The sequence below is a fragment of the Coenobita brevimanus genome, chromosome 39 (genome assembly GCF_032717465.1).
Source record: "Coenobita brevimanus isolate Jiangsu-jjx chromosome 39, ASM3271746v2, whole genome shotgun sequence".
NCBI lineage: Eukaryota > Metazoa > Arthropoda > Malacostraca > Decapoda > Coenobitidae > Coenobita > Coenobita brevimanus.
In genome coordinates this window covers 26,580,522-26,607,773 of record NC_136992.1, presented here as the reverse complement: position 1 = coordinate 26,607,773, position 27,252 = coordinate 26,580,522, and the positions used below count along the sequence as shown (strand labels likewise).

The window sequence follows — 27,252 nt, the reverse complement described above, 5'->3', positions numbered from 1 at the left end:
GAAAATATTAAGTAAGTGGAAAGATGGACTGGGGTACAGGGGTAAGAGAGTAAACACGAATATAACAAAACGTGAATGACATTAGTGCAGGTGACAGTAGTCAAAGCAGAGTATGGCCTTGTGCAGTGTATCACACGAGTGTGGGAAGTAACTCCAATCTGTGCAGCGTTTGTGATAAGTGGATGCATAAGAGATGTAGTGGGAATTAGGCTGCAGTATAATGTTGATTTATGTGTTCGGTGTGTTGTGGAGAGCATAAAGAAAGAAATAGGAAAGGATTAATCTTACTGGAGAGTCTCCTAAGTGTGTGAAGTTTTGTTATTTGGGGTACATGATATATGCAGGAGGTGGGCCTGACTTTGACCCAGCCCTGTGACCTTGATCTTCGACCTATTGTTTTAAAAACAATAGGTTTACTCACTGGTTGCCGTTCAGCCCTTTCATCGAGTTTGGCTAAAATAAAAAAACTTGGTTATTTTGTTCACACACACACACACACACACACACACACACACACACACACACACACACACACACACACACACGCACGCACGCACGCACGCACACACACACACACCACACACACTGATCAGAATATAAAGCCATTCTCACCTCCCAAGCGCGGGTGTCACAATAATAAAACGGTGATAACAATGAAGACAACGAAAACACTGACACCTTTACCTCCCCCACCACCCCTCCCTCAGGTCTGGGGCCGGTGACTTCCTCGACGGTGGGCAGCATGAAGAAGACCGGGACCTGCTGAGGCGGCTGAGGGAACAGGCAGCCCTTCCCATCACTGACGACAGGCCTCTGGAACAACAGCCGTGAGTACCAGACACATAGGTAGGTGGGTGGGAAGAAAAGTAAGCAGGTAGGTATGTTGGTGGGTAGGCAGGTTGGTAAACGAACAGCCCTTCTCGTTACATATGACAAGCCTTTGGAGAAAAAGCCGTGAGTACTAGGCACGAAGGTAGGTAAGTAAGTAGGGTAGGTACTAGGAGGTAGGTAGGTAGGTACAAGGAGGTAGGTATGTAGGTACGAAGAGGTAGGCAGGTAGGTAGGTAGGAATGAGAAGGTAAGTAGGTAGATGGGTAGATAGGTAGGCAGGTAAACAGGCAGCCCTCCCTTTCAGAGACGACACGCCTTTGGAGCGAAAGCCGTGGGTGTCAGGCACACATGTAGGTAGGGAGGTAGGTAGGAAAGACAGATCAGTAGACAGACAGAAAGATGAGCATGGTAAGGAGGTAGATATGTGTAAGGTAGGGAGGCAGTAAGGAGGTAAGGAGATAGACAGGCATATTAACAGGCAAACAGATAGCAGACAAAAAATCAGAAGCAGATACGGTAGTAAGTACGGCGTTTGTACATCACAGTTTTTCATCCTCTTGTGCGTTACTGCGGCAAGCTACATCAATGTTAGATATATCAAAACAACATATAGTAACAGTAGCAGCTGTACCCCAGGCCCATATGGATGTGAACCCGGTGGACTGCAGGGTGAAAGTGCCCTTCTCCTGCAGTCCACCTTCCCCTTTTTAGGAATTATGGAGTTGAGGGACGTTTGTATAACCGGGCGATGGGACAGCCAAGTTATATCGGTGCCACCACACGAAGACGTTCCTCCCCAGCACTATATAAAAGAGAATATCGAGTAGTAAAACGTATAATCAATCGCTGACGAAGACGTGTTAAGAAATCCCAAGAACCATCAAGAATACGATCCCATAACAGTATTTTCTCCATCTGACCACCGCCCTGCTCTCCTCCTCCTGCCCAGATGGTATCACGCCCATGTTGAGCGAGGAGACATAGGAGATCTGCTGCTGGGGGAGGGGGCGGAGAGGATGGGGGTGGGGGACGGCAGCTTCCTCGTCAGATCCTCACACTCAGGCACAGGGCACGTCCTCTCAGGTAAGGGGGAGGGGATGGGGAGGGGAAGATACGGGAGGAAGGGGGAGGGGGAGGCGTGGAATCAGGTAAGGGGAAGGGGGAGGAAGGGAGGAGGAAGTTGGAAACAGGGAGAAAAGGAAGACGTAAATGGAGAGAGAGAGAGAGAGAGAGAGAGAGAGAGAGAGAGAGAGAGAGAGAGAGAGAGAGAGAGAGAGAGAGAGAGAGAGAGAGAGAGAGAGAGAGAGAGAGAACCCACTGAACCTCTCCGTTGACCCCCAAAATGCGATGTCATATAGCAGTGTAAGTCGAGATAATTTACATCCCTGGCTTGGATTTTACGTAATTAACCAGAATATCATGAAGAAAAAATGGTCTGACACGAGTTTTAAAATAAATCGTGTGAATATAAGGTGTACATATAAGTTTTCTCCTCTATATGTTGATTTTTATTTTGTCCAACCTTTCAAGTGTACCTTATCTGGCTGACTGGTTTGTCTACATATATGGCTGTTGTTTAATCTCTCTCTCTCTCTCTGTCTCTCTCTCTCTCACACACACACACACACTTGTTATATATATTCTTATCTGTACTTCCTATTTCCTCTCTCTCTCTCTTTCTTTCAACAGTTCGTGAGAAAGGGGAGATCCGTCACCTCCTGCTGCACCGTACACCGTTTGGGATGTACCGATGGCAGCCGGAGATGGAGTTCGAATCCCTGCCAGCCCTCCTCAGCCACTACATCGGCCACCCCACACCCACCCTGCACCTCACCACACCATACACGAAGGTAACCTCACACTGTTCTTGCACCACACCTTGTACTACCACACATAACATCACCGCACCACATCTTCCACCGCCACACTACATTTTTCACCACTCAAACCCGCCCTGCACCTCACCACACCATATCCTCACACTATTTTCGTACCACACTTAACACCACCACACTACACGTACATCACACCCCTCTCACCCTGCACCCCACCACACCATACACAAGGACAAGGTAACCCCACACCATTCTTGCTCCACACCCTGTACTACCAGTCTCAATACTACTACACCTAACACCACTACATCTTGGTCTGGTCTGGGGAAAGGTCTCACTAGACCTTGTCCCAGACCACCAGCAGCGTCACGGTAGGCGGCACCAACGTGCCTGGGGGGGTGGAAGTGAAGTGTGAGTACTTTTCTTTAACGCAAGGTAATTTTCTCTGTTCATTTTCGAATGTACAGTACGTTTCATCTCTGTTCATCTTGCAATCTACGTAAAATCCATTTCTATGCTTACTTGGTAATGTTACGATATAGACTAATCAGTTTATGGACAACAAAAGTATTATTGGATATGTGTGGGAGAGACAGGCAGATTAAGAGTTTGATTTCTCTCTTTAACGTTTCGGGCTGCACAGAATCCATCGCAGAGAGTTTGCGAGAATATAAAGAATTCAGCCTCTTACCTGTCTCTCTCCCATCTATTTCCACCTGTCACAATGGATCTCTCTCCCATCTATTTCCACCTGTCACAATGGATCTCTCTCCCATCTATTTCCACCTGTCACAATGGGTCTCTCTCCCATCTATTTCCACCTGTCACAATGGATCTCTCTCCCATCTATTTCCACCTGTCACAATGGATCTCTCTCCCATCTATTTCCACCTGTCACAATGGATCTCTCTCCCATCTATTTCCACCTGTCACAATGGATCTCTCTCCCATCTATTTCCACCTGTCACAATGGATCATCTACAGAACTAAACACGCTATTATTCCTTTTCCCTATCCACAGGACATGGCTCGTGCTGCTCGTGCGGGGCGCTCTGACCCCTGGGAGATAGGCGTGCACTCCCTCGACCTCCGGGAGCATTTGGGGGGAGGACAGTTCGGTGCCGTTAGGAGGGCAAAGTGGAGACAAAGTACCGAAGTGGCTGTGAAGATCTTCCATAATGGTGAGTTGGTTGTGGCTGTGGCGGTTTCGTAACACTTACCTAGGCTATTTTATCTTGCACTTTACACCTTACTATTCCAGTGTTACTGATTCTGTGCTGATATTAAAACTGTATAAATAACACAATAAAATGTTAAGGTGTAAACCAAATAGTGTTGGAAGAGGCACGGCGAAATAATTTATGGCACCGAATATAATGTCCAGTCTGTCCTTCTGCATTTATCTATCTGAAAACAGTAGCTCTTCCATAACGGTGAGTGAGAAGTGGAGTTGGTTGTGTTTGTGTCTGTCCGCCAGTATGTCGTGTTCTAAGTGGCTTCAGAAATTTCGTCTACAGGTTCTCTACGTAACACATGTTCCATAACGATGTAGCGAGCACATGCCAAATCATCACCCTCTTACATATTTGTGGAAAATGTGTCGGTCATAAAAATACCAGTACATAAAACGAGAGAATATGTCAGGTGTTAATATGCAAATAAGTCACCAAGATTCTTAAATGGCACTTACAGTTTGTACTTGTCTGCCTGTCTGAACATATCTCAAAACTTCCATGATGACTGAGGAGATAACAGCTGGTTGCATCTACATGTCTGCATGTCTGAATACATCTTGCTTCTTTCGTGATTGTGGGTTTGGTCGCGTTGACAATAGCTACTTCCGTCTGTGTCGAAGTGAATACATGTCTATATATGAGATCTTCAGTGATGGTGGGGCAGTGTTGGCTGTACGAGTACTTACGTATTTCCATGCCTCATGTTATTTGTCCACCTTTATATCTGTATGATTGCTGGCGACTATATATTGCTTTAATAAACATGGATACTACAACAAGTATACACTGCCTGGTTTCACTCTCTGCCTATCTCTCTCGCTCTCATAAAGGGATTATTTCCCCGAACTAGACCTGGATAGATTATATAGCCCTGCTAAGTGACGAGAAAGCGCTACCTTTCCCAGCATGGCAGCTACCTGGACGAGGCGCTAACTCATGACCTTGCGATGTTGAGTCGAGAGCCACCCAGCCCCCTCGCTTTCATAAAGAAAACAACGACACACACTCCCAGTCCTCTTCTACCTCCTGCCTCACCCCCCTCCTCAGGTCTTCTATCTCGTTCTACCAGCCCACCCTCTCACCCTTTCTCTTCCACCCCCAGACAACATGCGGGAGGAAGAGCAAAACGTGAAGAGACCACCACACATTTTTCTTTTTCATTCTTCCTTCAAGTATTCCCATTTTTCTGTCTCTCTCGTCCCTTTCATTTTCCTTCCTCTTTTCCTCTCGCCCCCAGACAGCGTACGGGAGGAGGAACTGTGGCGTGAGGTGCAAAACATGCGACGCCTGCGTCACCCCAACCTGGTGAAGCTGTACGGGGTTGTGAGTCGCACCAGACCCTTCATGATAGTGATGGAGTTCATGCAGCAAGGACCACTATCAACCTACCTCGCTACAAGTGGGTTCAACGGAGTAACTTTGGTCAAACCTGGGGATATTTGGGGGATATTCTGGGCTTCGTTAGGGAACTGTGGGGTCATCTTAGGTCAAATGAGTTTTCCTGAGACGTTAGGACATCTCAGGTAATGCAACAAAGACCCCTCTCCTGCAAGTCTCGCTAATAAAGGGCCAAATGGTTGCATCTTATGCCAAATTTGAAGCTATCTCAGGTCAAATGGGGTTACTTGGATCAGTCGGGTGTTTCAGATGACATGGGATATTTTGGGTTAAAGGGGGAATGTCTTAAGTAATTTCGGGGATTCTCAGATCACACCACACGGACCAATCTCAACTTCCGCACAACAAGAGGGTCAGACTTCGGCTTCTTAAGCCCCGTCCACACGAGCGGGCAATGCCCGCGGGCACAAGCGAGCAGTTTGCCTGTTGACGGGCTCACCGCTTGTGCCCGCGGGCAAATGCGTAAATTGCCACGGGCAATTTACGCATTTGCCCGCGGGCACAAGCGGTGAGCCCGTCAACAGGCAAACTGCTCGCTTGTGCCCGCGGGCATTGCCCGCTCGTGTGGACGGGGCTTTAGGTAAAATCTGGGTTTCCTGGGTCATTTCAGCTTATACCTAGGTCATGCCGTACTGACCCCTCTCTGCGTCCTTCGCTACAAGTGGGTCAAGTTGACGCATCTTTAAATGGGTTAAATAAGGGCACTGTGGCTCAAAACTATTTCACTGTTGGCCAAAGTAGGCCATTGTGGGTTATCTTGACGCACTGTGGGTCAAACTAAGACGGTGTAGGTCAAACTAGGACACTGTATGTCAAACTAGGGTATCGTTGGTCAATCTGGGGAAGAGTGGGTCAAACTATAGTATTTTAGGTCATCCTGGTGCACTGTGCATTTGGCTAGGGCATTCTAGGTCACCTCATACACCTCAGGGCACCACGTGTCAATCAGAAATGATACATGCCATCTGGGGATCATGCAGTTATCTGGGAATACAGGCCACATGGGAATAATACAGGTCATCTGGGGCTCATACAGGTCATCTAGGAATCATAGGGGTCATCTAAGAATCATACACATACCCTAACTTTAATATGCATACTAAGGTTAGTTTTGAATGATCCCAAAGTTCTGACTTCATAATGTAGCTTTACTGTTGGATCACGTAGCACTTGAACTATTTTATATCTATATTTAGTTTTATATCTTCAAAATTATGCACGCCTGCTTCTTGAACACCCAGCACTGATAATCAGATAATTAATGGGAAACTACAAAACTGCAGAGGGATTCTTGATTCACACCCAATTCCTACCCACAGATCAACTTGAGAGCGTGCAGAATGTGGGTGTACTGGTGGGCGTGTGTGGGGGCATGGCGTACCTGGCGGAGCAGCGGGTGGTACACAGGGACCTGGCTGCAAGGAACGTGCTGCTGGGCCGGGACCTAGCTGTTAAGATTGCTGACTTCGGGCTGTCTAGGCTGCTTAAGGTGGGTGGAGGAGACCCAGTTATACATTGCCTCCCCAGGATTGTGGCATATTTACATTAAAAAAAAAGAAGTAAAATAAACCCGTTCATTTCTTCCAATTGTGGACTTCCTAGTAGCTGCTTACTGAAAACAGTCTCGTCAAACTCAACTAAAATGACCAAATATTTAACCACCTATACTGCGCTGCGGCTGAACCAGAACCATCTGATGATGGCCAGGCAGTGTTCAGATGTTCTACTGTTACAAACATGTAAAAGCTAAGTCTCTGACACTAACTTGTAGCCCAAGTTCCTCACCCCACTGTTGGCCTGAAGGGTCAAGGAAGCCCCGTGACAGGAGACGTAGATTCTGTTAATCTTTCCCATGGCACATCCAGTGCAGTCAGTATGATCTACAAAATTTGAAGGACCACAAGAAAAACCATACTGGCTCCATCATATTAACAGCTTTTATGTGTTCACGTGTCAGTGGGCTGTTTTAACCCTTCAGGCCAATAGTGGGGCAGGGAACTCTGGCAACAAGTTTGTGGACAGAAGAGGTAGTTTTTACCTGATCATCACATAGTGGATACATGCCTGACGGCCACCAGACAGTCCAAGTTTCTAACCTATGCAAGGTGGATAAAAGCTAGCTGATTTTTTGAGTAACACAACAGGTATCTTGGATCAAAAAGACTCAGCATCTCAACACAGTCAAAACAAATCAAGATTTGGTCGTATCACAACAGCATCAAAACAAAACTGCACAGCTTTCCCTCGCCTCTCCTCACCACCAACACAGTTTAGCACACAACTTCATCACACCCGGATAACCTTCCCTTATATCCCATAACCAACAATGGTCTGGGACAAAACCTTCCCTGCAACAGACCATCAAAACAATTCAACCCGATTTTTTCTCCAATACACCAACAACCAAAACCCAAGACAACAAAATAAAACATCTCTACTTAGCTCCATCTCCCACAAAGATAATATCAAAACACCAGTTACACCATCAAAACCCCTGTATGACCCCTCCATCCCTACGCAATATGATATCTATAAGCGGATGACTCCCATCCTGCACACCACCAACGAAACTACTCTAAACGACCTCTCCTCCCCCATGCAGGATATTTACTTCCCCTGCATCAGAACAATACAAAATCGATCCTAAACAACCTCTTCTCCCTCTTGCAGGGAAACAATGACTTTCCTTGCATCGAGAAATACAAAAACAACTCTAAACGACCTCTACTCTCTCGCAGGATGACATCTACGAACACACGACCCCCAACCTGCTGCCGTACCGTTGGCTGTCCGTGGAGGTGCTGGAGAGGGGCATGTTTAGTACCAAGTCAGACGTGTGGGCGTTTGGCGTGCTGGCCTGGGAGGTGTTCAGTAGAGCAAGTAACCCCTATCAAGGTGGGACACTGATAGATAATACATAATATTTTCTGACAGGTGGACAGATGAATGGACTGAGAGAAGATGCAGACATACAGATGCTTAAGAATGGACAGACATTTATCTATCTATCTACATACTGTATACAGACAGACACCAATAGATAGCCTATAGGTAATTAGGCAGACTGCTAGGTACGGATAGATATACGGAGACAGACACAGACAAAGAGGTGCTGAAGCATGAGGCATTCAGTGTTGCCATATATGTGGGAGTTTGGTGCACTGACCAAGGAGGTTTTCGGCAGACCTCATACCCTTTATTAAGGTCAGGCATTTAGTTCATGGGAAAGGCTGGGGGTGATAAAGAGGAGTATTAAGTTCTTTGAAATTACATTAACAGTCAGAAAGGACAGGTGTAAACAGACCAGAGAAATAATTTAAGAAATAACAGTGAAATGGATTTTAACATGGAATATTCTTTGTGGTACTCGACAAAGTGCAACACTATATCGTTAACTTCTATTACGCTGTCATCATCGAGTAAATGTTGGGACAGTTTCCGGCTGTCCTTTCAAACTAATAATGTGTTAGTTCAAACTGGCAATCGGCAAATGCAATACAAACACCTGGCATTAAGTAACCTTTGCTTATTACCATACTGTTGTTCTTACCGTGGTCTCAGGCTCATCTGGATGTGGACCCTAGACTGCAATCTAAAATTACCCTCTTCCTGTAGTCCACCCTCCTTTCAGGGAATAGGAAGTGAGATCAGGAACATCTGCATAACCTGGAAGCGGAACTGCCTGGTTATACTGGTGTTACCGCAGGAAGGCGGTACCACAGGACACGTCACACACACACACACACACACACACACACACACACACACACACACACACACTCTAGTGTGATATGGCAGTTTGAGTGAAAATATGATGAAGATAAGGGTACTACTGATGATAATGACTTTATAATACACTCCCTAATGCTATAACCTAGTCCCCACACCACAGAGCTCAGGACGAGGCAGGAGGTGTATGAATTTGTGAAGGGCGGCGGCAGACTTTCCCGTCCGTCCTCGTGTCCTCTGGAGGCGTGGCAGCAACTAGTGGTACCTTGCTGGTACCACCAACCTTACCTCCGCCCAGATTTTCCTAACCTCCTGGACTACCTCAGGCAGTGGCAGGAAGCAGAGGAGAGGCCCAGGAGTGCAAGGGCCATGGGCAGGATCTCATTTTTCAACCGAAGCTTTGAATCAACCAAGTGAACCATCACCTGAATTTTCCTCACTTCCTGGACTACCTGAAGCACAAACAACAGAACTGCTGGCAGGAGGTGAACAAGTCCTGCAGAGCAGGAGTCGTGTGCAGAATCCTGCTCTTTAATTGAAGCTTCAAATCAACCAAGCAAACCTGGTAGAATGTTGTGTAGGATGTGTGAACTGTATGATCTCCCTTTAATAAGTGTTAATGTAATGCTGTATGTCTTATTCTTTTTCATCTTGCTTTCTACTGTACAAAAGCCTTGGTTTATTCATGCTTGTTCTCATGCTGTCCACAACAAGGAGAGGGCCTACAAAAGGTACCGGAGCCCAGGGCCGTTTCTTGCTATAGGCGAAGTATGCGGTTGCCTAGGGCCCCTGATGCCACTAGGGGGCCCCCAAACTGCCAATATTAGCTTTTTAAGAAATTAAAATATGTGTAAAGTGACTCGAGGTTGTGGTGCTTGGCTATTTCTTGGCTCTTTTGAAGTATTTAAATGTTAAATGCATGCCCCCTGATCACCTTAGATGGTTTGGAATCCCTCCACCATAGTTTCATAAGATAGGGGCCCCCAAACAGCATTCTGCCTAGGGCCCCCAAAAGGCTAGAAACAGCCCTGCCGGAGCCAACCCACCCCTGAATCACATCATCTTTACGTTTCTGCCCGGAATCGTGCTAAGTCTGTTCTTCGCTCTGCTAAAAACAATTTCATCCATACTAAATGCTCTCAACTCTCCAACTCGAATTCTTCCCGCTCCTTCTGGCACCTTGCCAAAAACCTTTCTAACAACTTTACCTCATCATCCTTCCCTCCTCTTTTCTACTCTGATGGTTCCATAGCTATATCTTCTACTGATAAAGCAGATCTCTTCGCACAGACTTTCTCCTCCAATTCCACCTTAGACGATTCCGGTGCTGTTCCTCCATCACTTCCCGCCTCTGACTTCCTCATGGCTGACATTAAAATTTCTTCAGCTGATGTATTTTCTGCCATCACTGGCCTCAGTACTAACAAGGCATATGGGCCTGATGGAGTCCCTCCTGTTGTTCTCAAGAACTGTGCTTCTGAGCTTACACCCTGCCTAGGCAAACTCTTTCGCCTTTGTCTGTCAACTAGTACCTTTCCTTCTTGCTGAAAGTTTGCTCTCATTCAGCCAGTCCCAAAGAAGGATGACCACTCCCAACCCTCCAACTATCGTCCAATTGCTTTAACATCCTGTATTTCAAAAGTTTTCGATTCAGTTCTCAATAGAAAAATTTTAAAGCATCTTTCCTATCACAACCTTCTTTCTGATCATCAGTACAGGTTCCGTCAGGGACGCTCCACTGGCGATCTTCTCACCTACCTTTCAGACTCCTGGTCATCCTCCTTTCGGGACTTTGGTGAAAGCTTTGTCATTGCACTTGACATCTCAAAGGCTTCCGATCAAGTCTGGCATAAATCTTTAATTCCAAACTGCCATCTTACGATTTCTATCCTTCTATCTGTGCCTTCATCGCTAGCTTCCTTTCTGGTCGTTCTATAGCCGCTGTTGTAGACGGCCATCGTTCTTCTCCTAGATCTATCAACAGTGGTGTTCCTCATGGCTCTGTCCTATCACCAACTCTCTTCCTTTTATTCATCAATGACCTTCCAAGCTGTACATCTAACCCTATCCACTCATACGCTGATGACTCCACCCTTCACCTTTCCATTCGGTTCCCACAACGCCCATCTCAGCAGTTACTTCAACAAACAAGGGATGAGGCTATGGCACACCTAATGTCTGACTTGGATCGTATCTCTGACTGGGGTAAAAATAATCTGGTTGTTTTTAATGCATCTAAGACTCAGTTCTTACACCTATCAACCCGTCAAAATCTTCCACAGGTATACCCACTAATGTTTAATAATATTCAGCTTAATCCTGCATCATCCTTGAACATGCTTGGGGTTTCATTTACTCGGGACTTATCTTGGAAAGATTATATTACATCTCTTGTAAAATCTGCTTCCAAGAGATTGGGTGTGCTAAGCCAACTCCGTTCTTTCTTTACCCCTGCACAATTGGTGACTCTATACAGGGGTTTTATCCGCACCTGTGTGGAGTACAACTCTCATGTGTGGGGAGGCTCCCCACATACAGCTCTTCTCAATAGGGCGGAGTCAAAGGCTTTTTATCTCATTAACTCTCCTCCTCTTACTGACTCCCTTCAACCTCTGTCTCTTCGATGCACTGTTGCATCTTTATCTCTTTTCTATCGCTACTTTAATGGTCACTGCTCCTCTGAACTGTCTGAATGCATTCCTCCACCTCTACGATGGGCGCGTAGCACCCGTCTAGCAGCAAACTCTCATCCCTTTTCTGTCCAACTCTCTAATGCAAGAGTTAACCGTTACTCCCAGTCCTTCATTTATGCAACAGGTCAACTCTGGAACTGTTTCCCTCTGTCTGTATTTCCTGCTGCCTATGATCTCCAGTCTTTCAAACGAAGTGTGTCCAGGGATCTCGAAATGAACGGATCTTGAATTTGGCTCTCTCTTGTATTTTGTTTTTCTCTTGGAGGGAACTGTTATTGCGGGCTCATGGCCTTTGGTTCCTTCTTCATCGCATAAAAAAAAAAAAAAAAATCCCACCCCTCCCCTCTCTAAAGTCTGTCCCAGTTCAACTAAGCTTCAAATTAACAAAGTGAACTACATCCAATCATTGTCTTGCCCAAGGTGTGTAAACCCATTCAACAAGTGTGCTCCATTTTTTTTCTACTGACATTTATATGAGCTATAATGCCAAAACAGGGCAGATATCTAATGGTGCAGACATTTATAAGGGCTATAACTAACTCCCCCAGTTCAAGAAATCTCTCCTAAGAACACCATTGTTTGGTGGTAACAGAAATAGAATATAATGGGCGTTTTCAGACTGAAGGTGTAACTATGAATTACTTTTCACTGCATCCTCTCCCTTCCCTTCCCCGCTTTTTTTCGCTCTTCCTCTTTCTTCCTTCCTTATTTCTTCTTACTCTTCCTTACTCTGCTCTCCTTCCCTCCTCTCCCCTCCACCCTCCCTGTTCCTTTCTTCTCTTACTTCATTTGTTCTCCCATTTTTCTCTCCCCTCCTCTCCTCACCCGTCACTACCTTCCGTATGAACTTCAAAGAATTACATAAGCATGAAGTGTAATGGAAGATTTTACAGAACAGACTGTATGACCATTACCATTACAACAATCACGTTAATTATCATTATAGATACTGAGCTTATTTTCTGTTTAGGTTCGCCACCACCATCAATATATATCTATCTATCTATCTATTGCCAGACGCCTCAATCCCGTTTGGGGTGGCCACAAACAAATCACCTCCAAGTCGCCCTGTCCCCCGCCATTTCACTGCCCTGCTCCCAACTCACACCCCCCTCTCTCATATACCTCTCCACCCCATCCCTCCATCTCATCCTCGGCCTCCCCCTCCCTCTTCCCCCCTCCACCTCACTCACATACACTCTCTTCGTCAGTCTTTCACCCTCCATCCTCTCCACATGGCCAAACCACCTCAGTGTGTTCCTCATAACACTTCCTATCACATCCACCCACACCACAACGCTCCTTTATATTCTCATTCGTCAGCCTGTCTCTCCATGTGACTCCACAGGCTCCTCTTAAATAACTCATTTTCACTGCTCTCACTCTTGACTTGTGTCCTTCCAACAACGTCCAAGCTTCACTTCCATAAGTTAGAGTTGGTATCACAATACTGTACTGTCATGTAGTAAATTTTTCACTTCCATGCTCACTTCCCTGTTTCTTATCACTGCTTTCAAAGAACCAACAACCTTTCTTTCCTGCTGTACCCTTTCAAGCACTTAACCCTCCAAACCTCCATCCTTACTCATCACACTACCCACGTACTTAAACTTACTCACATTTGCCAATTCCTCATCATCCAACCTCGCTGTACATTCACTGACTTCACCTCTCTCAAAGACCATCACAATATATATACAGTACTGTATATATATATATATATATATATATATATATATATTATACATATATACATATATATATATATTATACATACATATATATATATATATATATATATATATATATATATATATATATATGGAGCCTCTGTAGTACAGTGGTAGAGTGTGCGTTTCGTACACGGGTGAGCCAGGGTTCGCGCCCCGCCAGGGTAATAAACTTTGGGAGTGTTCACCCGGCCACATACTGCATTGGCAGACACAAGGGGTGCTGTGGTTGAACCAGTGTCGCTTACTATAAAGTATGCTTGCACCCAGTTGGCTTGTGCGGGCCAATTACACTTGGTTCACAGACTACACACATATCCAAAGCCACTCCAACACTACAATTACATTTACAAGCACTTCTCACCCTACATACAATCTCTGCCAGACAGCCTAAGCCACTTGGTAGAGATACATTGGCTGTATCGTCCCGACTTCGGTCAGGATAGGCCGGTCCTGCAGTGGATACTCAAACAGCTGATAATGATGATGATGATATATATATATATATACTGTATATATATATATATATATATATATATATATATATATATATATATATATATAGAGTAGACTTGAATATATATACTGTACACCAGAATCGAAGAGAAATGTTGTGAGATTGTATGGACATGTGCAGAGACTGTATAACAACAGAGTGGTGAAAAAGGTATATCTGAGCAAATATGAAGAAGGAAAGAGGCGAGGTAGGCCAAGGAAAAGGTGGAGTGATATGGTGGATGAGTGTGTGAGGAAGAGAGGTTTGGAAGTCGGTGAGGCTAGGGGACTGATAAGAATCGAGCTGGCTGGATGAATGTTGTGAGAAGAAGCGCATGATCAGGGATTTGGCACCCCTTTTAACATGGCAATGTCCGGACTGACTTTGTCGGATACGTTTATGTGAAGCTACAGAACATGGTGAATGTTTTTGCCATATCAGATAGAGCCAGGATTCCGGGGTCTTAATGGGGTGCTTTCAAAGCTAGTATTCCGCTAGATGGCTCCACTGTTGCAGTAAACACATTCCCCGCACTGTTTAAAAAGCATATTTTTCTTTGTTAAATATCTATACTGTTGTGTGAAAATGTGGATCATGGTAATGTCATATCCCGAAATATAAATAATACAAATAGAACACGTATATATAACGTATCGTGAAGTGTTTATATTTATCATAAACGGAAATTAAAATATCACTGATGGCATATGATGGCAACCCGTCCTTCCAGTGACCCTATATTATTTAATTTCTGCTACATTTAGTGCAAATTTGGTTCTTAATACATTGTCTGTTCAGACTGTAAAGTACGCCTAGTGGGTATCTAGACTCATCCAGTTTCTATGTGGGCAGAAATTTAATGTTGAGTAAATACTGGCATTCAACATTTTGCTCGCTTCCTTCACGCATGCGCACCACAAGACAGTCCCGTGTTTAAGTTTTTTCACGAGGGATGTCAAGTTTCCATGAAAAATTTTATTTTGATGGCGTGTAATGTCACGGATTCACTCAGAGTAGAAACAAGCTAAATTCATAACATTCGTCATTGGTTCATAAGTGACTATGTACAGCAGTGTGTTTCACTGAGCGATATCTTTGTGTGATTGTCATTCCCACATCTTGCCTCTCTAGCTGTTAACTAAGCTACACCCATTTCTCATGTCCCTGTACCCGACGTTGGTTACATTACTGTCGAAATGGACACACCCACAAACACATATAGCTCAGTAATGTGAGTTCCTGACTGTTGAGCTGAGAGAGAGAGAGACCTTCCCCTGCAGCTTCCTTGCACCATGAGTGAATCATATTCATATGTATCATCGTAGCTTTTTGTAAATAAAGTGTTACAGTGAAGTTTTGTCTTTTTCTGTTGAGAACTAGTGGTTATTTTAATTTTTACATTTCACCAAGTGCCTACCAAATAAATACCTTAAGGTCATCTTATCATCAATATCTCACACACATTGCCCCCTCTTGGCAAGTCCCTAATGGTATGGTCATGTGAGAACTGTCTCCAGGCCACCTGTCCACACACATATGTTTGTAAGATCTTCCACTGAGTCAGTAGCTTGTGCACATACCAGTCCTCTTGACCTGGATGCAATCTCACTGGGGGTAGACATTTAAGAGGATGCAGTAGTATTTACTCGTCATGTGTTCTCACGTTTGCATGTATATATATATATATATATATATATATATATATAAAATCGTGAATACTGAACTTGACTCCGTGTGAATCTTGTGGATCACTTGGAGGCGATGTCTTGGCTTGTTTACCTTCCACAGTAGTCTGTCCTCGGTGAGACCGGGCAAAAAATGATGCGTAAACGATCTTGGTTTTGGGACGGTTCCTCAGACCCGATGATTTATGATGGTGAATGCCAGTATTTACTCAATATTAAATTTCTGCCCACATATAGACTGGATGAGTCAAGATACCCACTAGGCATACTTTACACTCTGAACAAACTATGTATTAAGAATCTAACTTGCACTAAATGTAGCAGAAATTAAATAATATAGGACCACTGAAGTGGCGGATTGCCATCACATGCCATCAGTGATATTTTAATTTCAGTTTATGATAAATATAAACAATTCATGATACGTTATATATACGTGTTCTATTTGTATTATTTATATTACGGCATATGACATTACCATGATTCACAATTTCACACAACAGTGTAAATATTTAACAAATAAAATTATGCTTTTTATACAGCGCAGGAATGTGTTTACTGCTACAGTGGAGCCATCTGACGGAATACTAGGCTTTTCAGAAGCACCCCATTGTGAGCGAATGGAAGCGTGCCCATTGGACTGGGCCAATTTGGGCTGTCTGGACATTGCTACTCCTCATCCTGCCCTAGGGTGGGAAAGGAGGTCCGGATGATGATGATATACTGTACTCAGAGAGAAAATGAAATAAAAATAATAATAAAATATCAATAACAATGACACATGCCTTTGCTTATTTCTGCACTACTGTATGCATTTGTGCACCAGCATGCATGGAAGCTTATCTACCAGTGGATTTTTTTTTAAACAAACACACACACACACAAACAAAATCCAAAATTCTGCAAAACTTATCTCCTCTAGAACAATAAGAACCAAATAAAACCACAAGATTCTTTCATTTACAGATGCCTGGACATAATGCACTTGCAAAGACTAGAGGTCATTGGCGGATGGAAAGATCACACTTATTCTGATTCTCTCTGTTTACTTGTTTGTCAGTCTGTTTCTGTCTGCCTTTCCTCATAACCTCTCTCTCATTTACTTTCTCTCCTTAGTCTTCATTTATCCTCCTTTTTTATTTGAATTTTCTCTGTCCTGCCTTGGATGAACATTTTCTATTTCTTCCTCTGTGTTCTAACATTTTTGTTTTTACTTTCCACTGTTTTATAATGTACAGTATCTTCTTTTTACTGCTTTAGGACTAATAGCAATTCATACAATTATAGTAGGCTGTTTTTGTCTGACGTAACTGGGCTACTCCCTAACTTGAATATTAAGACATAGGTGGATGAGTTTTTGCCAAGTTTCTGTTATGATGTATGAATAAGTCTCCTTGGTTACTGTTCATATTTACCCTCCAGTCTGACCACACCTGGCTATTAACTGAGCTGAAAGGGGTTAGGAGTCTTTGTAAAGTTAGAACAAACGCACTACTGTTCTGCTCTTTTACAGTAACAACAGACTTAATGACTGTTTCCATCACCTGTAATTTACCTGTATCATTAGAAGAGTAATTAAAGGTGTAATACTATAAATAATGTTAAATTAGCCTAAATGATTTTATATTAAGCTATTAAATTACTAGGTTATTGTGGCCATGTGTTTATAAAAGACAGAATGAGAAGAAACCAAGAACAAATTAGATGTCTAACCCTCTCATGACTATGACAACTCTTGTATCCCTCCCAGCTAACGCCAGACAATTTCATTCAGCTAAGTAAATCACAGGGGCTTAAGAGTGTTAATACTGCCATCATCAACCCTGTCATAATGGAGTCAACTCTAGTATTCTATCATACCTGACATCACGCGATATTATTAATCTGATAGTGAGTATACGAGCTTCATTGTTAATGAAGTCAGTACGACACTTACAAAGATGGGTGGATGGATTGGTGGGGTGGATGGGCAGGGCTAAATGGATAAGTGGGTGCAGTGGGTTGAGTGGGTAGGTGTGGTGGGAGAAGGTGGCTGGGCAGAGTTGGTGGGGCAGCATGGGTTGATGAGTGGGTGGGCAGGATGGGTGAGTGATTGTGGGTGACAGGGTGGGCAGGATGAGTGAATGTGGGTGACTGGGTGAGCAGGATGGGTGGGAGTGGGTGACTGGATGGGCAGGGTGGGTGGGAAGGTGGTTGGGTGGATGGGTAGGATTGGTGGGTGATTTGGTGGGTGGGTGAGCAGAGTGGGTGGGAAGGGTTGGTGGGTAGTGGAAAAATAGGTCCACTGTAGTAATAGGTCTATGGGTAATAAATCCCTGGGGAAATGGGCCCAATGAGGAAAACAGAATCAATGGGTAAAATGGAACCCTGGGGGTGTTCTCCCACAGGAGTGTCCATCCAGAGTCCCAGGCAATGACAGTATGCACGATCATAGGGTTTTCCCCGGGCAATACTGGGTACCCCTCCTAGTTGGTTATAAAAGTGTAGGCTTAACATTCGAGAACCATGATTCTATATGTGAGCATTGTTTACCAAGATACAGCCATAATTTTTAGCAATACCCATTGTTCCTGAATGAATAAATGATGTTGGCATTTATAAGAGCCAACTGAACTTTTTCTTCTTTTTCTTTTACTGTGTTTATCATATCATACCATTTTTAAGGCTCCACCATGCTTGCATGCATCGGTCTTGGTCACCTAATGGCAGCTCTCCACACTGCTCAATCTCTGGCAGCTATCCTGTTAAATTTTATATCTTAAATTTCCTTTTGTTTTCCCTGCAAATTCTGTGTATGAAATGTTTGTTTTGAGAACCAGCTTGCATGTCTTACTTTGCTGATGCCTACTTTAGATCATTAACAACACTATGGCACAGTAACAGAGAACACAGATGATAATTTTCTGGACAGATTAAATGTTTATACGATATTATACTGTATTATATTATTATTAAGTATATATGGAGTAGATGGGGATGCTCACCATCCACTCACCTGATGTAGTGCTGCTTTGAGTGTCTGCCCTTTCCTATCTTCCTTCCTCTTCTGTCTTTCTTTCCTTCATTCTTTCCTCTTCCTTCTGCCTATGGGTGACTTTACACTCCCAGTTCTGTCTTTTTTTCCTTCGCTCTTTCCTCTTCCTTCTGCCTATGGGTCACTCTACACTGAGTGACGACCCAAATGATTTCCCGTACACCAGGAAACCATTTACTATGTATATGACCTAATTATGGCGCCTGGTGGTTTAGTGGGTTATTAAAACGCTCCAATTGGATTGACCCTGTGTAGGTTTATATCCAAGGGATGGTTGGGGTTTATTACTCACGTAATGCCACTCAGGGATGAGTGAGGCTAGTCACTCTCATCTAAATATCAGGACCAACTTGCCTAGCCCCAAGCTCCTACACTCCTTATTGGACAGCACAGGATTGGATGATGGATGGATTATTATATATCATTTTAGAGAGAGATGGGGATTGGAAGGAAATGGTGACATGATACACTTACAAATATAAACAAAATTTAGACCCACATGGGGGACGTTCAGCACTAAGTAAACAACCACATCTCCTTACATAATTATGTACAGTATACTGAGTAGTAACAAAATACCATTAGCATTCACAGTGAGTACACATACAAACATGCATACTGTACATACACACTTGGATTCAATGTATGACTCAGATATACAGAAGTACACATACTGTATACACAAATACACTTCGGTAAGTTTTTGAACAAGTCATGACATTATGGTTCAACATAATCCCATTTATAACAGTGCAACAGTAAGTTGTACTGCAACAAACAGAATTATGGGATTAAGTTTCTCCTGCACCAAAAGTTTCATTTACCCTCTCATGGTCAGAGCCTCTAGTACTGTACTCCAGCTTATGTTAGATTATTACCGGTATATTTAGTTGAGTGTGTCACACAAGTCTGAGTATCAAAGTAAGTATTACATACATCTGATTTATGTTATGGGCTAAAGGAGGCTCTATGGCATCACCTCTTCCTTCCCACTTCATATCTCTGACTGGTATATCAACATATTCTGTTATTTATAACATCTATGTCAATATTAAAACGAAAAAATAATATACAAGATGTCATATTCAAAATAAATAAAAAAGGATGGGGTGTTAGAAATCCTCCTGAGCCGACAAGGATACTGCGCATGATGTAGTGCATGTGTACTCGCTTGACATATTTCTATACTTCTTCCACCTTATCTTGGCCCAGATTTTTGTCATTTTGAAGCTTATATCACATAATTTAGTGGCAGAATAAGACAGGATTCTGGCTCTACATCCTTTCCATGACAATATTTTATGACTCGCATCATAATTTAGTATTGACCTCTTCCTACAATTCATAATTCAAGATGGAGAGATGTTAGTTCTGGTCAAGTTAGAGGAAAAAGGGTACAGTGCTGTGATACAGGGTTAGCTTGTACCAAGGAATGGCACAGTTGCATAATGGAACATCATTTTTAAATCTGCATACTCAAAAGGTGAAAGTTTGCACATTATTGAAAAAAAAGACATGTTACTTCAAGGCCACTTGTTAAGTCTACAACAGGAATAACAGAGAAAGTTCTCCCACCCAAAAATGAAGGAAAAATATGAGAAATAACGTTACATAATACAGACAAAAAGGCATGAAACTCTACAGGGGAGAATGAAAGGAAAATAACCTGCATACCATCTTAAATTCTACAGGAGAGTAATATGAATAAATAATGTTGTCACAAATGGAATACAGTAGTTAATAATACTCGATTCAAAAAGCAAAGTTTCTGGTAACATTTTGGATGTCCTAAGAAATTTCCCCATCAATCATACTGCTCACTCATTTTGTTAGGTTGTGAGTCTATGTGGTCCCTGGTAAGAGATAATGCAGCCTATCTCTCTTATAATCTGTCTCTCTTATCTCGACTTTACCCTGGCACACCCACCAACCGATAAACTGAGAGGATCACTTTGCAGCTCAACGGATGGCGCAGTTAAGTTGTTCTTTCTCTCTCTCTCTTCCTTCTATCATTTCTCTTCCTCCCTCCCCATCCCTTCTTCCCTCTTTCTTTACCCCCTTTTTTCTTTCCTTCCCTTATGCATTACAACTTCTCTTTCTCTTCATCTCTCTCACTCATTTCTTTCTCTTTCTTTCCATATTTCTTCCAGTTTTTTCTTTCCTTTCTCCCTTCTCTCTTCATTTCTCTTTCCCTTTCCTCACCACTCCCTCCTTCCCCTACTTTCATATTCCTTTCCCCCCCTCTTTTCTTTACTCTCCATTGCTTGCCCCTCTCCTATAGTTTGCCCGTGTCCCAGGAAACTAGGACAAATATCAAACAAACAAACCTCTCCTATCTACACTCATCACCTCCCTCCACTCTCTCTCTCTCTCTCTTTTTCATCCCACGCAAGTGCAATGCTAACCAGTGGTGACAGGTGGATAATGTTTACTGCAATTAGACACACACACACCGCTTGCTGGTGCAGTGGTAACGTTCTCGCTTGCCAACTGGTGGACGGGAGTTCGCGCCTCGCTCAGGTTGCGAAAAGTTTCACTGACGAAGTGGGTGGTTACTGTCCCCCTTGAGCAAGGGGACGGGTGTGTGCGTGTGTGGTCACAGCCTTGCCCTTAGATCGGACTATATGAGCTCTCAGCTCCCTTCCGGGAGGGTAAAAGCTGACCATCACGACCATCAAGTGATCCTGACCAACCCGGTGAATTACACACAGAAAGCGAGTGAGAGAGCGAGAGAGAAAGTGGGAGACGGGGGAGGCAAAGTACAATGACATCTTTAAACTTTTTCATTCTGTCTACTTCCTGATTATCTTATTAAGCTTGAGAGTCTCCTAAACTGGAGGGTTACATACAGCCTCCATTAACCTCCTCACTATTCGACATGTCTCCCAAAGCTGAACAAAATAATCAGGTGACAATTGAATAAAAAAGGGTGTCATTGAACTGAAGTGGTTTACAGATAAAAGATGACAAGTTAGTAAAATAGCTGCAGGAGGCAAAATGGCAGCTCTTCTCTAAGGCTGATGTATATACGATATGGACACATAACAACAGATGCATAAATATGAAGCTGATAAATAAAGGTACAAATTTCTTTTTTTATGCTAGGAAAAAGGAACCAAAGGCCAGGAGCCAGCAAACTGTTCCCTCCAAGGAAAAATGAAAACAAGATAATGGTGAGCTAAATCTAGATCTGTTCATTTTGCAATGCCTGGACACACTGCATTTGAAAGACTGGAGATCACAAGAAGTACAAAATACAAACAGAGGGAGACAGTTCCAAAGTTGACCTGTTGCACACATGAAAGGCTGGGAGTAATGGTTAACTCTTGATTAGAGAGTTGGACAGAAAAGGGATGAGAGTTTGCTGCTACACGAGTGCTACATGCCAGCTGTTGTGGTGGAGGGATGCAAGCAGACAGTTCAGAGGAGCAGTGACCACTGAAGTAGCAACAGAAAAGAGATAAAGATGCAACACTGAGGTGAAGAAATGGAAATTGAAGGGAGCTGGGAAAAGGAGGAGAGCTAATGAGATGAAAAGCCTTTGACTCCACTTTGCTAAGAAGAGTTGTATGTGGGGGGCCTCCCCATACATGAGAGTTGTACTCTACAAAGGAGCAAATAAAACCCATATACAAAACCAAATAATGTGCAAGGGTAAAGAAGGCACAGAGTTGGCTTAGCACACCTAATCTCTTGGACGCAGATCTTACAAAAGAGGTAATATGGTAGGTGGGGGTGCTCACCATCCACCCACTTGATATAATGCTGCTTCGGGTGTCTGCCCTCTCCTCTCTTCCTTACTTCCTCGTCAGTCTTTCTCTTCTTCCTTCTTTCCTCTTCCTTATGCCTATGGATGACTTTACACTCCCTCTTCTGTCTTTCTGTCCTTCATTCTCTCCTCTTCGTTCTGCCAATGGGTGACTCTACACTAACTGAGATGCCAAATGGTTTTCTGTACACCAGGAAAGCATTTACTATGCTGGGTGATAACTATATAACTAGGTTATGAAGCCTGGTGGTTTAGTGGGTACTGTATTAAGACGCTGCAATCGGACTGAGCCTGTGTAGGTTTATATCCAAGGGGTGGTTGGGGTTTATTGCTTACGTAATGCCACTCAGGAATGAGTGAGACTGGTCACTCTCATTTTAAATGTCAGGAGCAACTTGCCTAGCCCTGGGCTCCTACATTCCTCATGGGGCAACGTAGGATTGGCTGATGAATGGATGGTAATATGCTCTTTCCAAGACAGATCCCAAGAGAATGAAACCCAAGTATGTTTAAAGATTAATTCATATAAGACAGATCAATAAATATCAAACCACAACAGATGAAAGTAGCAATCATAAATGCTGGTAATGTACATAATGTCATGAAGAGGTACTGTATGCCTGCATTTTTCCTAAACTCTGTGTGTGTGTGTGTGTGTGTGTGTGTGTGTGTGTGTGTGTGTGTGTGTGTGTGTGTGTGTGTGTGTGTGTGTGTGTGTGTGTGTGTGTGTGTGTGAGAGAGAGACAGAGAGAGAGAGAGAGCAAACACATGCAGCCTTTTGGGTTAAATTTTCCTTTCCAAATGCTTTGTCTCCAAACATGGGAGGTGTGGGGCAAAAACTCACTACATACAGTATGAATACAGAGAAAAACATCGTTGCCACCTAAATAATACAAAATGTCTCTCTGATATGACACCAATACAATAAAAACAATCCTAGTTGTCTAGCATACCATTAACACAATGAAATGACCAAAGCAATGATAGGACATTAAAAAAATTCCACAATTAGAACATGTCTAGGACACATCCAATTTCCTTCCCAGCTCATCCAAATCTGAAAACTTCTTGAGCAAACAAGATATAACTAGGCCTACTAAACAAACACAAGATGTTCTAGGCCACAGATCTGGTAAATAGACTGCAGAAGTGGATGAGGATAGCAGTGCTCTAGTGGACATTTGTGCAAGGAGGGGGTTGGTGATAGCCTACACTCTTTAGGCACAAAATGATCCACAGGTATACAGGAGTGACAAGAAGGGCGGATGGTGAACTGAATGAACGGAAGGCAGTGATTGATTATATGTGTGTGGATGAGAGAATGAGAAGGTATGGAATGGATGCAAGAGCATACAGAGGTTGCAGGAGTGGACTCTCTGATCACCACATGGTGGTAGTGAAAGTCAAGGTCCAAGTGCAACGGAGGAACAAAAGGAGGAAAGGACTGGAGGAAGTAATCCATACAAGGAGGGTAGAAAGGTTGCAGGAGGATGGAAAAAAGGCAGAATATGTGAGAGAAGTGGAGGAGCAACTGAGTATATATAATTTGGTGCAGATGGGGCAGGTGGAAGGTGTGTGCAAGATATTCACAGAAGAAATCTGTGCAGGATGAGGTGGTGTGTGGGATGAAGAGAAAATGCAAGGGGGTGCAAGGGACAGCATGGTGGAATGAAGAGGTGAGACAAGCTGTGGTGCAAAAGAAGAAAGCATATAGTGAGTGGATGGAAAGTAGAGGCACGGGGGAAGTTGAGAGGCTGAAGAATGAGTTATAAGTAGAGAGGAAGAGAGAGGTGAAAAGATTAGAAAGAGAAAGTAAGAAGAGGGTAGATGAGGAATCTGGGTGGAATTTGAGTGTAAAAAGGAGGGAAGGTAAGAAAACGTTCTGGAATGAGGAGAGTGGATGACGAATTTGGAAGGAATTTGAGTCCAAAGAGGAGGGAATGTAACAAAATGTTCTGGAAGGAGGTAAACAAAGTTTGACAGGGTGATAATGAAGTTAGTAGGGGAATGAAAGATAAAAATGATGGATTAATAGTGGGGAAGGTAGAAATAATGAACAGATGGAGAGAACACTTTAAAGAACTGGTGAACATAGTGAATGAGAGTAATGCAAGGATAAGTGGCTGGGGAATGGCTGCGAGAAGGAGGGATGTGAGAACGGAGGGAGAGATCAATAGGATGGAAGTACTGTAGTGGAAGCAATGATGAAAGTCAAAATGGGGAAAGCTCCAGGAATGGATGGGGTGTGTGGTGAAATGCTGAAGCATAGGGGAGATACTAGTAAAATGGATATGGATGTGCAGACTGGCCTGGGAGGAAGGTAGAGTCCAGGAGGATTGGAAGTCAGGTATAATTATTCCCCTGTACAAAGGAAAAGGGGAAGAAGAAGTGTGTGTTAATCAAAGGGGCATTGGTCTTCTTAGTGTAATAGGAAAAGCATATGGTAGGATACTATGAAAAAGAGGACTTATGTACCTAGGAGGAAAATATGGAAGCTGAAAAACCAAGTAGTAAGGGATGCCTTCTATAGCGAGTTGAGGAGAGTGGTGGCTGAACAGGGAGCTGTAGACAGAGGCGTTAATGAACAGTACAGAGCCCTCAAGAACAATTTCTTGAGAGTTACTGATGTAACATGCGGCTGGACAAGAGGACCACCAAGACATAATGTAACTTGGTGGTGGGATGAGGGTGTAGAAGCTGCAATTAAGAAGAAAAGAAGGCTTTTCCGGGAATGGAAGAAGGGTGGTAGCAAAGAGGAATATTTGGCTGCCAAGCGTAGGGCTAGGAGAGAGGTATACAGGGCAAAGTCTGAGTCACAGAGACAATTACTTGCTAACCTAAATCATGGGGAAAGGAAAAATATATTTAGGGTGGCAGGTCAGATGAAGAGGGATAATCGGGATATCATAGGTGAGCAGTGTGTGAAGAATGATGAAGGAAGGGTAGTGGTGAACAGTGAGGATATTAAAGATGCATGGAGAGAGCATTATAACCGGTTGTTGAATGAGGAGTTTGACTGGGACAGGGAAGGTTTGGAGCCAGCAGATCCAGTGTCTGGCCCTTGGCCTTTGATTGATACTGCTACTATGAATGAGGCAATAGGCAGGATGAGGGTGGGGAAGGCAGCAGGTGCGTCTGGGTTGACTGCCGAAATGTTGAAGGCCTCAGGCGATATAGGGGTGAGTTTAGTCACTGACCTGATAAATAGGATTATTTATGAGTGTGTTGTCCCAGATGATTGGCTGAAGAGTGTAATTGTAAATGTGTATAAAGGGAAGGGTGATGCCCTGGAAAGAGGAAATTATAGAGGTATAAAGCTTTTAGATCAGATAATGAAGGTAATGGAGAGAGTTTTAGAAGGTATGATTAGAGAAAGAGTGAATATTGATGAGATGCAGTTTGGGTTTATGCCAGGTAGGGGGACCACTGATGCCATATTCATTGTTCGACAGCTTCAGGAAAAATATATTGGTAGGAGAAGGGATCTTTATTTTGTTTTTGTTGATTTGGAAAAGGCCTTTGACAGGGTCCCTAGAGAGGTGGTGAAGTGGGCAATGAGAAAGCTTGGCTTGGAGGAGTGGCTGGTTAGGGTGGTTATGGCCATGTATGTGGGTGCTCACACCCAGGTGAGAGTGAATGGAGATTTGAGTGATGAGTTTTCCGTGAATGTTGGTGTGCATCAGGGGTCAGTCTTGAGTCCCGTGTTGTTTATCATGGTACTTGAAGCCCTTTCACGTGACTTTAGAAACGGACTCCCGTGGGAGTTGTTGTATGCTGATGATTTGGTGTTGATTGCAGAGAATGAAAGGGAGGCGGAGGAAAGGTTTAGGAAGTGGAGAGATGGTATGGGGCAAAAGGGTTTAAGGGTAAATGCAGATAAAACAAAAGTGATGATATCTAGGGTTGGTGGCGGTACTGTCAAAGACGAGGGAGAGTGGCCATGTGCAGTTTGCCACAAGGGCGTGGGAAGTAATTCCATCTTGTGCAGTGTGTGTGATAAATGGGTGCATACGAGATGTAGTGGTATCAGAGGTAGACTGCGAGATAATGCTGATTTTATGTGTACGGCGTGCCGGGGTGAGCAGGTGGAGATCGTCAGACGTGAAAGGATTGAACTTGCTGGTGAATCTCTTGAGTGTGTGGAAGAGCTTTGTTATTTGGGAGACATGTTGTGTGCTGGAGGTGGGGCTGGAGCTAGCTCTGTGGCTAGGGTGAGAAGTGGTTGGAAGAAGTTCAGGGAGCTCTTGCCTCTCCTGACATTGAGAGGGCTCTCCCTACGTGCTAAGGGATCTTTGTATGCAGCATGTGTTAGGAGTGTAATGCTGTATGGTAGTGAGACCTGGGCAGTGAAGGAGGAAGACATTCGCCGGCTCAGACGTACTGAAATGACAATGATTAGGTGGATGTGCAGTGCGTCCCTGCGTCCAAGGCCTGGAGGTGTTGGGTTTACAATGGAAGAGTTGAGAGGTAGGATGGAACTGGAGTGTATTGGTATTGTGATGAGGAGAGGTAGATTGAGGTGGTTTGGACATGTGGAGAGGATGGGGGATGATAATTGGGTGAGGAAGGTGAGAAGTGTTAATATTGGGGGTGGGGTTGTGAGGGGTAGACCGAGAAAGACATGGGACGAGGTCATTAAGTGTGACCTTAGGGTTAAGGGACTGAACAGGGAGGCTGCAATGGATCGTGCAGCGTGGAGAGCCGCCATTAGGTGACCAAGGCCGACACATGCAAGCATGTTGGAGCCTTTAAAAACGAAACGACTTACTGAAAGAGTTAGGGAAATAACAAAGGAAATAGTTGGAGGAGAAAAGGGT

General features: G+C 43.8%; 1 protein-coding gene across 1 annotated transcript; it reads left to right on the top strand.

Moving 5' to 3' along the window:
- The first annotated feature begins 75 nt into the window (after positions 1 to 75).
- LOC145396826 (tyrosine-protein kinase Srms-like) lies at positions 76 to 9,445 on the top strand. The gene is made up of 9 exons (XM_080270111.1): positions 76 to 167; positions 708 to 827; positions 1,781 to 1,914; positions 2,521 to 2,681; positions 3,688 to 3,847; positions 5,139 to 5,300; positions 6,619 to 6,788; positions 8,038 to 8,194; positions 9,192 to 9,445. The coding sequence occupies exons 1-9, from the start codon at positions 76 to 78 to the stop codon at positions 9,443 to 9,445; spliced, it is 1,410 nt and encodes a 469-aa protein (XP_080126237.1).
- The last annotated feature ends 17,807 nt before the right edge of the window (positions 9,446 to 27,252 follow it).